Raw genomic sequence first — 11,861 nt, 5'->3', positions numbered from 1 at the left:
AGATCTTATATCCTATCTGACCCCTCCTGACCCCACTAAGGGACAAGGGTGTAAGAAAATGAATGGATGGATGGATATTATATCTGAAAGTGGATTGGGTACTTTCTTAAGCAACATTACATCACTATTATAATTTTTTTTATTCTTTGCAATGTTAACAAAAATAGTAAAAGATTATTAAGGCACCCAAAAAGACATACTTTTTAGGTGCTTAAAAAGTATGCCTAAAAATTACATTAAAAGTACTTTATACACAGTAAAAAACTGAGTCAATTTAACACCTATAGAGTTGAATTTAACTCCGTTTCAGATAACATTTGGTCCCACTCGAAAAGTGTAAAATGTACTCTATAGCCAGTGTCAAAGACAACCAAGTCAGTGAGTTAAATTATTTAACACTATTGTTTACACTCTACAGTGTAATACTGTTATTTTATGGAGTTAATTTTACACTAAATTTACTTAAACATTTACACTTTATTGTGGTTTTTTTTTATCTTTTCTCCCTTTTTTTTACACTTATATCATATAATGCTACAACTTATATGTCTTTTATAAAACCTACCAATCACAATAATCACAAAGTTATACGTTCACAGTGACAATATTTATTCAACTTTATGATCCAGTCACATAATCACTGTAACAGTGTCAGTTTAATACAATGTTCACCAAAGATAGCAATATGGGACAACAAAGAGAGCAGTGTCATTTGCATGCAACATAGATGGTTAACATCAAACAACAAAACCTTGCATTGTTTTAGTAACTTTATAAGCATAGCAATGTTCATGAAGAGGTACTGTACATATGTCACACTAATGGAGCATTCTTGCTCTCAACTCAGCAACTCTGGGTGTTTCCTTTGTTCTTCCAACATCAGTTGTTTTGAGAAAGGTGAAGAAGTTGGTCAATGGTATGACGTACCAAACACATAATGGGCCTTAAAGAGCTCATCAAGACCTCCAGCTGAACATGTTGCCTTACATGGAATGGCGTAGTTGTCAATCACAATGAAGAATGCGTGAATACTGCTTTGGATGGATCCATGGGCCAGGAGGTAGGGCTGGGTACGTTGCATGATTTTGTCAAGATGCTGCTGTACACTGGTTCCAACCTACATTAAAAAAATAAATAAAAACATGACAAAAGTATTTAGTGACAAATTTCTGAATGAAGATCAGACAGAATCAAATCTTGAATTGTAAAAATGAAGAGACTGAATTATGCATTTTTATGTTTAAACTGTTTAGCAGTACCTTTAGAAACCTGATGAGGTGATCCACTGCTTGAGATGCAAACATTTTACCCGGCATCCTTCGTCCTTGTCCAGATGGTGGTAGCAGATGCAGCAGAAGCAAAATAGCAGACATGTCACTATCCCAACCTACAGACCAACAGCTTCAGGTTACCATCATCCCACTAACATATGAATTTGTCACAATTACCTAGAGGACCAACATACCATTCTCAGCTTCAGCAGCCAACTCTGCATTCCGCAATAAATCCAAGAGTTCAGTGGTGGATACCAGGCCATAGCTTTCCTTTATAACCTTGGATTTGAGACAGGTGGGCCACTTCTCCAAAAATTTGTTGGCAGTGCCTTCGCCAAACAGGAGTCTGAAATCTTGTTCTACCTGAAATGCATAAATAAAAGCATTTCACACAGTGAGAAGACTGTAAATGACCTGTACTTGTATAGTGCTTTATGAAGTCCAGAGGGCCCCAAAGTGATTTACACCACATTTAGTCATTCACATGCTGATGCTGGTGAGCTACATTGTAGCCACAGTTGCACAAGGGAAGACTGACATAAGCAATGCTGCCACATGCTTGTGCCACCGGGCTTTCTGAACACCACCAGCAGGCAAGGCTTACCCAAGGAGGTAACAGTTTAGAAAGAGTTGTGGTTCAAACTGGTAATACACAGGTTACAGGACAAACTCCTGTGACTGTTACACTACTAAAATATTCAGTGGCAAGAGATAAAGCTGTCTTACCAGTCCTGGTGTGGCCAGAAACCGTGGAAAGACAGAGAAGACATTTGATGCTTTCTTTCCATCTCTGACCATTGAATGACGGTAGTGGAAGGTTGCCTTCATCTTCTCACGGACCGTGTCATCATCAGCAGAGTGTTTCCAAACAGCAATAGCTGCTTCCACTTCCTCATCTCACAGCACTTTGTCAGCAGTGAAAACCCCGGATTGACCATGGCCTGGTCCACCACCTAAAAAAAAAAAAGTTTCTCTCAGCCACAGATTTTACATTACTTTACATATATTCACTATTGAGAAAACTAACTTTTTGGAGATTTGCTACCTGAGGCACCCCTTTCCTCTGTCCTCTGCAGTTTTTCTTTGAATGGTCTTTAAACGCCATGCAAGGTATCCTGAACCGCTATGTGGATCATAGTAATGCTCCTATGTCAATAAGTACAAGCAGACTTACCATTTCATAAACATCTTTGAAGGTAAATATATATGCTTAATGTTGCTAAGACCCTTTTACTTGCCATGTTTTGAAAACGGGTCCTCCAGATAGGGAAATAGGGCAACGATCCCCTGAGCGTACATGACTGACGCTTTTAGGAGGGGATGATCTGAAGATCTGATCCAACAATGAGACACTAAACTGACGTTTGAAAAAATAATGAAAAACAATTCAAAACAAAATGTTTCTTTATAGCCTAAGTGTATGAATCTTACCCATGTGCTTCTTTCATTACAGCTGTAAGGATGTTTATCATCTGTCTTCTGGTTGCATCTGTCAAGCATTTAGTTCTTGCATTCTCTTGCATGATGCGCTCACCACCAGACTTTGTTGTCAAGATTTTTCCAATCAACTTCAATTTCAAAGAAAAAAACAACAACTGTTGAACCACAAAGCCTAGAAAGCACATAAATAATGATACATTAAATGTAATAACTTACCGCTTGCGCCTCATAATTTATGTGACATGGCCTTTTAGGCTGACTTCCTTCAGCAGTGGCTTCTTCTTCTGATGGGTCACACATTGTGAAATTCAGAATGATAGTATCATCAAATGTGGCTGAAGATGATGATGATGATGATGATGATGATGATGATGATGATGATGATGATGATAGAACAGCACCTGCAAAAAATAAAGCAACAGCCTGTTTAGGAGAACTCTAATGCTCCCAAACCAGCTTCTGAATTATATACATTGGTGAATTGTTAGTGATTACCAGGATCTTCTTTGTTGCTCAACATAACTCGAAAGGTTCCAGGTGACTGATTCATTATTTCTTCAAAAACATCTACATCAACTTCTGTATCAGACTGGTCATACACCTTCAGATCCTGCTGTCGGCCTTCTGGAATGTTACATTTCAGGCACACTAAAGCAGAAAGAAATATTAAAGAAGTGAAAATGAAAACATTTACTGCTGATAAAAAAAGGGTGAAATAAGTAGCTAATTGCCAGAGAGTTCAATCCAGTACAACATTTTAATACGTTAATGAAAAGAAAAAAATACTTAATGCAAGATGGGTTTCTTATGCAAGAAAAAAGTAGTGAGATTATTTCACTAATGTACTAACCTTCTCTCACAAATGCATTAAATGTTAGTCAGAAAGTTTCACGTACTTCTGCTCCCCACCAAACAAAACACGCAGTAGCATGGTCTGTTCGAAAAAAAGATTAGCAAAAATAAACAACCATGACAGACACATTTTAATAGTTAATAAATGTACTTCAAAGGTAAGGCCATTTGAAAACTGAGCTCATATTCCCGATACACTTAAACATAATTTGTACAAGCAGTATGGCGCCTGTTAGCTGCTACATCCATGGTGCTAACCATGCTAACATGACTAGGTGGGTGCCAAGACCCCGAAGTACCCACGGAACCTGGGGCTATGGTATAAGGTGATTAATACTATTACAATTTATAACAGTTACGTATTCTTACATTGACAGCCTTCAGAAACAAACTGAGTTAATATTTTGAGGTGGACAATTTGTCTAGCATAGGGCTATCCCTTGGCTCTCGTCCTAACACAACTTTCTCCCGCTACCCTGAATGAGAACTATGAAGCCATGGTGCCCAAACTTTCTGTCTGGTAGTCCACAACGTATATTAGCATGAGTTTGTGAGATGATAAGGCACGTGATAGCTGCGCTGTGACATAAAATGGGCATTAGCCAATGAAAGGCGGGACCTGTGGTAAGGTCCATAGTTGCGAACATATTTAATAGATAACAACAGAAGCTATAATATCATTCTTTATCAAAATTAATATTAAAATAAGTTACCAACACCGTTATTGTACTTACCTTTTCTGTAGCACAACTCCGTTTAGAATCCAAAATGGAACTAGCCGTCTCACGAATTTCAGAAAACTGTTGCTTCGTCTTCTTCCTCCTCCTCCTCTTCGCGGTTGACAAAAATCTTTACTGGCGCATTATTGACAATTGACAGAGTCAAAAGTTTCACTGTGCGAATGTAGTATTTTACTCTGACTTGTAACTCCAACACCAGAGCCGATTTACACTCCATATATGAATACTCTATTTAGATTAAATTAGGTTTACACTGAAATATTAACACCACATTTTTTTTACTGTGTAGGTGCCTAAAAGACATACTTCTGCATATGTATCAATTAGTTTTATTTTGTAATCAGGTTGCTGCGTGTTGCAGACTTCTGCCCAGGTCCCTCTTGAAAATGAGATCTGGATCTCAACAAGGTTCACCTGGTTAAATAAAGAAAATTAAAAAAGCATACTTTATTAGCCTAAAATTTACAGAGATGTAATGTAAAACATAGCGAAATTAATAATTTAAAGTAGTAAGTGAATTTAAAAAAAAATCTATTTTGAGCATATATTTTTAAATATACACAAAATATATTTAAAATATATTTTAAATATACTTGAGAAAGTGTATATTTACACTTGGGCAAATATATGTTTTGTTCACTTAAAGTATACTTTTATTTAATATATTAAAAGTGTATTTTGGTACAATTATGTTTAAGTGTGATTAAAGTTCTAATTTCTAAATTGGTACAAGTATACTTTTAGTATACTTCAGATATATTTATAGGTAGTACACTTAATACTAAGTATACTTATAGTGTACTTTCACAAATGTAAGTATATTTGAAATATACTAAAGTATACTTTTTTTTCACCTGGGTATACTTATTGTAAAACAAGAGAATAAAATACATACAAGTCATTTTTTAATTTATTCAAAACAATATTGATGAGCACCAAAACAAATGACTTAATGATTACGTTTGGCAATGTGGTTCATTTGTAGAGCTTAGTGCAATAACCAGTTCACGGGCAATAGGTTCTGATGTTCTGAAAATGTCCACTGCAACAACTTCTCATAACACAGCAAGCAGAAACAAGTATAATGTTTGTATGTTGTAACAAAAAGGAGGAAGAGTGTGTTGCAGAAGTCTGGTGCATGCAATGTTTTCTGGAGTCACATTGTTGTGTAAAACTCATAATTTTACCAAATTAATCAACTGACTTCAAAACCACAAATCTAAATCAAGACATTACCATGAACCAAACAAACATGGTTGGACCATGTAGAAAAAACACTTTAAAAAGAAAACAAAGACAATGCAATGGAAATATTTTGCTGCCATACTGTTTACTGAACCACCGAAGCAGATCTTACATGGAACACATTACATATTTTTTGCATACTTTTTCAAAATGTCCTAAAAGAAAATTTTTAAAATTAACATTTAACATTAATCTTTTTTTTATTATTAGCTCATCTGTTAAATTAGAAACATCTATAACATATATAATTTTGAACATGTCATGATTTGTGTTTGTGAACAGTGAGGGAGACGCACAAGGCTCAGGTCGTCATAATGAAAATGATGATTTAATGATAAATACGTTAACAGTCCAAACAGGGTAGCACGAGGAACAGACTACAGACAGGTAGGACGACATGGAGCAACGAACGTATGACGAGGACCCGACAAACAGGTAGACTTAACTACACAGGGAGGGTAATCAGGGAACTAGACACAGCTGGGATCAATCAACAGGGAGGACAGGACACAGAAAAAACAAGAAATAAATACACAACCAAACAAAGCATCTGTTTCTGTTGCAAAAAACTGGGCTTATCAGTCAGGAACATTCAGTTCACCACAGCTCTGAAGGAAGGACCCACCCTCTGTGAAACAGCCAGACTAAACCACATGCTGTTAGAATGTGCCTGTTTGAGTCATTGGAAAGTAGACACAAGTGGTATGACGATAAAGCCTTTTTCTGAAAAATTAAACTAAAAACAGAAAAAACAGAAACGGAAGTCAAGTTTATTTGTATCACACATTTACAGGTAGGACGTAAATGTCCTACTGCAACAAGGCAGTTCAAAGTGCTTTACATAATAAAAACACAAAAATATAAAGTCATAGAACAATACTAAGTCTTAGAACTTTGTCACAGAGATGTGGGGGTGGCAGTGGTGAGGTAGAACGCAGACAGACCCAGGTAGTAGAAGATAAATGATGATTTAATGAAGGATAGGCTCTTACACAGTTCAGGAAGCTGGCAGCACAGCAAAGCGGAAGGCTAGGGCTCAGCACCGGTAGCAAACAGTACAGAACTGAATAAACGAGAGCTACGCCATCTCAGGACTACACAGTTCAACTGAGACGACTGACATGCGACAACGACCAGGGACACATTAGACAAGGACACAAGAGACCAAGACAACAGGTGGACTTAAATACACAGGAGGTAATCCAGGGAACTAGACACAGTTGGGAACAATCAAGGGGGAAAGAGACATGACATCACAGAGATTCACAAGACAGAACCTAAGGTAAACACACAGAGAAACTCAAATCAACACAGAAAACCAAATCCTTACAAATGGGTCATCAGGCTGAAGAGCAGTGGGATCAGTACACCACCCTGGAGGAGCCAGTGCTGAGGGAGATGACCTTGAAGTATTTTTCCCAACCCTCACAGACTGGGGTCTGTCTGTGAGGAAAGCCAGCAGCCAGTTACACAGGGGGTGTTGAGCCCAAAGGGAGCCGGTTTGCTCACCAGGAGCTGGGGGATGATTGTGTTGAACAGTGAGCTGAAGTCCAGAAACTGCAACATGAGTATTCTTCTCCTCCAGGTGTTTCAGGCTCATGTGCCGTGTGGAGGAAGCAGCATCCTCTGTGCAACTGTTGGTATCATCACAGAATCACCACGTCTGACAGAAGCAAAACAGAAAAAGGGACTAACTGAAAGAGTCCATCAAATAAAACTCTTTCAGTAACTTCTGATGAGAAGTTTAAAAAAGGAGCTGCAGAGGCTGTGTGTGAACAGCAAAATCAGCCATTAGTCAGTGATCAGTGGAGGGTAAGATGTTCCACACTGACGGCCTGTTCTGGAAACACCTGTGCAAATAACCTAAAGTAGGGAGGAAACTTCAGCTTACTCTGATAAAGGTGTGCTGCAGTGTTTGCACTTTTACTCGTATGTTTATTTGCCTTTGGCTGGATGGTGAGTATAAAACGACTCCCTTGCTGGCAGAGAGTTATTGGCTCTTGGGTAAGATCCACAAATCCAACAGCAACATGCCTTTGTGTACTGCTGACAGCTTGCATACAGAAGCAGCAGTTGTATATTCTATGGCTATGTTTTTGTTTCTCACAGGTCTGTTGCAACCATGCAGGTTTTCTCTTGGTGTTTTGTGTTTCTGGTGCTTCTGTGTTTCTCCTGGGCTCAGGTAAACGTGTCCAGTGCTGGCATGCAGCCGCAGCTGCTCAGAACTGGAAATTGTTGCTCTGTAGTAGATTAGAAAGGTTAATATAGGTGGCAATCTTCCTAATGCCAGGAAGAATTCTTGATATTTAACATTTTGAAACGACAAAATATATTTTAATAAATACATAAAACACCTGTTAAAATATTTTGGAAGTAGATGTGTTAATAAAATTATTAAAACACAACTTGATTGTACAAAAGCTAGTTTCAACTGCAGAAAGTCTCTGATATGCATGTATAACAATCCTTTTTCTCTTTTTTGTGCTGTGGTGACTGAGGACAGGAAGGTAAGTTAGAAATTAGCAGCACTCTTCTCGTTTTTACAGCTGAAAGGGTCTTGAGCAGAATCTAAATGTTTTATTTCGTACAGAGGTTGCTATCTTGGAGGTGGACACCTCCCAGGAGCTGTCTGTGGGTGAGCTGCTAGAGAGAGCCAACAGAGACCGCAGTAGGTCAACACTCCAGTCAGCAATGCTCACCATTTATCAGTTGCATAAAAAATCCACTCCAAGGAAAATCCTGGTCATGCAACCAGATGATGTAAGCTGCAGCTGTTTGTGTCTGGCAGCTCCTGACTTTGATGAACCGGTCCTCATCGGAGGAGACATTGCTGTAAGGTCTGAGGCGGACAGAAACGCTGACCCTTGCACCTCCAGTGGTTGCCTCTGGTTGAAATACACTGATGGGAACGTCTACATCCCCTACTACATTGCCAACCATTACTGTAAGCAGCAGCTCATTGGTTTTCCCACTGAACCTGTACCTGATGGGTCTGGAATTTCAATGTTTCCTGATGGTGACAGCTGACAGAGAGAGAGAGATCATTGTTCGTGGGCTGCAGTCGTTTTCCACGGTCTCCTGCATCCGCTTCAGGCCCTACCAGAACGGTGACCATGAATGGTTGAGCATTGAATCTAGGAATGGGTGCGTCTCATTTTTTGTTTTTTCTACATTAAATGCTAGTTCAGAGCGGTAATTCTAAATGCCGAGCTAAAATCCACACTTTCAGATGACCTAAAGACTGGCCAATCAGCCTAGTGGTTGGGGTCTGCAGGGCTGGTATAAAACTGATTGGTTAGTCAAAATCAGGTTTGCTGCAGTGTTGGACGTTGGATGCTGCTGTTACAATGGACTTCTCAGGTGAGTGTGTGGTTGCAGCTGCTACTCCTATGTGGGCCGTGTGGGTGGAGGTCAGACGGTGTCTCTAAGCCACCAGGGCTGCCTGTACCACAGCACCGTCCAGCATGAGCTGCTGCACGCCCTGGGCTTCAACCACGAGCAGACCCGCTCCGACAGGGACAACCACATCAGAGTTCACTGGGACAACATCATTGAAGGTGACACACTCCCATCATCCACCGCCCATTATTGGTTCATGGGAGCTTGGTTGTTGCTTGGCAGTCCTACCTTCTACTTTAAAGATTGTTGAGATGAGCTCTAAAATCTTTTTATTTCACTTCACCATGACTGTGACCAAGTGAGGCCTCTGTAAAGGTTTTTTAGCTCAAATTCCCCCCTGTGCACCAACTGGGAGCAAATCCATTTAGTTCCAGAGGAACTAAATGGATTTGCTACCAAGGAAAGGTTTTCAGGATGTATGAAGGCAAACTAGAAAACTAAGTTGTTCTCCAGTTTTCACCAGCAGGTGGCAGATTAGAACATGGGGTGTAATTCAACCTGATGTTCTTTAACTATATTTTAACTATGTTTGCTTGCATTATGCTACACTTAATCATAGCCTGTGTGTAATGTATATTTTCATTAAATCTAAATGTTTAAATTTGTAGACCTCCACAACTTTAATGACTCTTATGGGAAAAACATGGAGCAAACAAAAGTAATGACTGTTTTTAGACACTGTTGCTATGAATGCAGAGTGCTGCAGCATGCAGATGTTTTCATTTAGCAGAAGTCTTAAAGCAGGATGATGTAAAGAAGTGGCTGAGCTGCTGCAGATGTGCAGCATGTTCAGTATTCATACTTTTTTTTTCTCTCTGAACTTCAATCCGATCCATAGTTTGGACGGTACCAGTTGTGTACCGAGGCACACAAACCTGGCTCAATCAAACCCAACTATGCATCTCTCCTTTATTCTCTGTAGGCATGGAGTACAACTTCTATAAGATTAACACCCTGAACCAGGGAACTCCTTATGATTACAACTCTGTCATGCAATATGAGAGGTAAAGAAATGATTTGCTTTTTTATTAACTACACTTAAAATATTTTTGGTGAATTTTGATTCTTTAATTGTAGATTTTAAATCAGCAGATTATTTTTTCCAATTTAAATGTATTTAATCAAGGACGGCACATTAAACCATGCTACATGTGAGAAACAGAGCAACCATTGTTTGTACATAGGTTTTCTAGCCACAGGCTGATGTCCTTGGTTGGACCTTTAATAAAAGTAAATATAAAAAAATTAGAAATTTCTGTCACATGCACACACAGAACACTACACTAAATTTCTGCTACTTTAAACTAGAAAACATGAAAATGCATATTGGAGAAAGCTAATTCTCCAAAGCAAAGTAGGCTAGAATACGTCAGTGTAGCAGCCGTTTCAAGGCCTAATCAAAGAGTCTGTGGAGGGCTGACATCTAACTCTGACTTAGACATTGGAAAGAAGACTCATGGCTAAGTTGTAGCATTTTAGCCTTAATGATATTTCTGCCCACTAAAGAGTTGAGTGGGAGTGTTGGGCGTGATCACCTGTATGTGTGGAACCTGCCTCTCGTCAGGTACGCCTTCTCCAAGAACAACCTTCCCACCATGGAGCCCATTCCTAACAGCAACGTGTCCTTTGGCAAGGCCACACAGATGAGCCAGAATGATATTGACAGGCTGAACAGACTCTACAAATGCTGTAAGTGTAATAAATTGTACACTATTATCAGTATATTATTCTCACTGTACTCTAGGTGGTGTGATTAAACATAGGGGAAGAAAAAAGTGGCTCTTCCTCAGTTTGACACATGAGCTGAAGAAGCCTGTCTGCTCTCAGCTCAGCTTAGAACTTGTATAAAGCTGTTCTTTAGGGGTTTTAAACTGACATCATACCAGATAATAACTAAACATTAGATTTGTGTTTATTTGATGAGGAATTTGGGAGAAAGGGTGAGGATGGATGACCTAAATATAATCAAATATGAGGGTCTCTTGCATGGTTTGACCAAGCCTAACAAATAGTCTACACACATCCCAAGACTGCCATCTACTGTCAACAACAGTAACAGTCACCTGTTCGATTTGTGTGAAGGTCATTCTGACCCTTAGAAAAGTAGGAACCACAACAAAGAGGTGGTAGAAGTGCTTTACCACCGTGCTGCTGTTTCCTTCCTGTACTGTTAACATTAGTGTCTAACTGAGCATCTACTGATGGTCAGAGACCAGCCGGCCTACGTTCATTATCAATGGTTCAACAAAGCTCCATCACTAAAGTGAATTTGTTTTGCAGAAACTTCAGTTGTGACCTTTGACCTACAAAGCTGTTGACATGGGAACATGCCAAGGAAGGAGGCGTGGATTGGTGCGTTTAGCTGCCAACTACAAAAGCATTAAATGCTGATGTGAATGTGAAGCAAAATGAGAAGAAATAAAATAATGGAAATAAAAACAAAGTTTCATTCAAAATGATTAGAGCTGTTGAAGAATTCTTTATAATCTGATTATAATGAAGCTTTTATTTAGGGTTAAGGTTTGAATACTCAGTAGTTCCAGTGAGAAGCCGACATCCTTTCATTGTGGGCTTTAATGTAATTAAATCTGGACTTTTAATCAGAGATTTGACACATTTTTTAGCTCAGTGGTTCTTAACCTGGGTTCGATCGAACCCCAGGGGTTCGTTGGAGCCTCTGCCGCGGAGGTAAAGACACACTTGTGTAAAGTCGTGATGACGCCCCGCTTTGCCATCACTTGCTGCAGAGGATCACGTTACATTGCTTAGCCAATCAGAGGATCACGTTTACATTGCTTAGCCAATCAGAGGATCACGTTTACATTGCTTAGCCAATCAGAGGATCACGTTACATTGCTTAGCCAATGTTAAGGAAAAATTATTTGTGTGATTAAATTTAGAAAAGAATCTG

At 39.2% G+C, this 11,861-nt stretch overlaps 2 protein-coding genes and 1 long non-coding RNA gene across 4 annotated transcripts; 1 reads left to right on the top strand and 2 right to left on the bottom strand.

Moving 5' to 3' along the window:
* Positions 1-398: 398 nt before the first annotated feature.
* LOC103462345 (uncharacterized) lies at positions 399-2,415 on the bottom strand. Of its 2 annotated transcripts, none has more exons than XM_008405044.2 (5): positions 2,302-2,415; positions 2,001-2,227; positions 1,466-1,637; positions 1,260-1,387; positions 399-1,117 (listed from the first exon to the last, which is right to left on the bottom strand). In XM_008405044.2, the coding sequence occupies exons 2-5, from the start codon at positions 2,100-2,102 to the stop codon at positions 911-913; spliced, it is 609 nt and encodes a 202-aa protein (XP_008403266.1). In that variant the 5' UTR covers positions 2,103-2,227; positions 2,302-2,415; the 3' UTR covers positions 399-910. The 2 variants fall into 2 exon arrangements, with proteins under 2 accessions (XP_008403266.1, XP_017159416.1); XM_017303927.1 differs by having other exon boundaries at positions 2,320-2,415.
* A 103-nt stretch (positions 2,416-2,518) lies between these two features.
* Positions 2,519-3,051, bottom strand: LOC108166180 (uncharacterized). Its single transcript, XR_001776449.1, has 3 exons — positions 2,931-3,051; positions 2,706-2,842; positions 2,519-2,631 (listed from the first exon to the last, which is right to left on the bottom strand). It is a non-coding gene; the product is annotated as an uncharacterized LOC108166180 (long non-coding RNA).
* Positions 3,052-7,660: 4,609 nt separating this feature from the next.
* On the top strand, positions 7,661-11,409 carry LOC103462346 (low choriolytic enzyme-like). Its single transcript, XM_008405046.1, has 9 exons — positions 7,661-7,733; positions 8,055-8,058; positions 8,142-8,219; positions 8,340-8,495; positions 8,575-8,695; positions 8,930-9,108; positions 9,873-9,954; positions 10,515-10,639; positions 11,231-11,409. Coding segments are annotated over exons 1-9 (807 nt in total). The 5' UTR covers positions 7,661-7,673; the 3' UTR covers positions 11,233-11,409.
* Positions 11,410-11,861: the final 452 nt, after the last annotated feature.

The sequence above is a fragment of the Poecilia reticulata genome, linkage group LG3 (genome assembly GCF_000633615.1).
Source record: "Poecilia reticulata strain Guanapo linkage group LG3, Guppy_female_1.0+MT, whole genome shotgun sequence".
Lineage (NCBI taxonomy): Eukaryota > Metazoa > Chordata > Actinopteri > Cyprinodontiformes > Poeciliidae > Poecilia > Poecilia reticulata.
The sequence above is the reverse complement of the archived record's forward strand: the minus strand, read 5'-3'. Positions and strand labels throughout refer to the sequence as shown.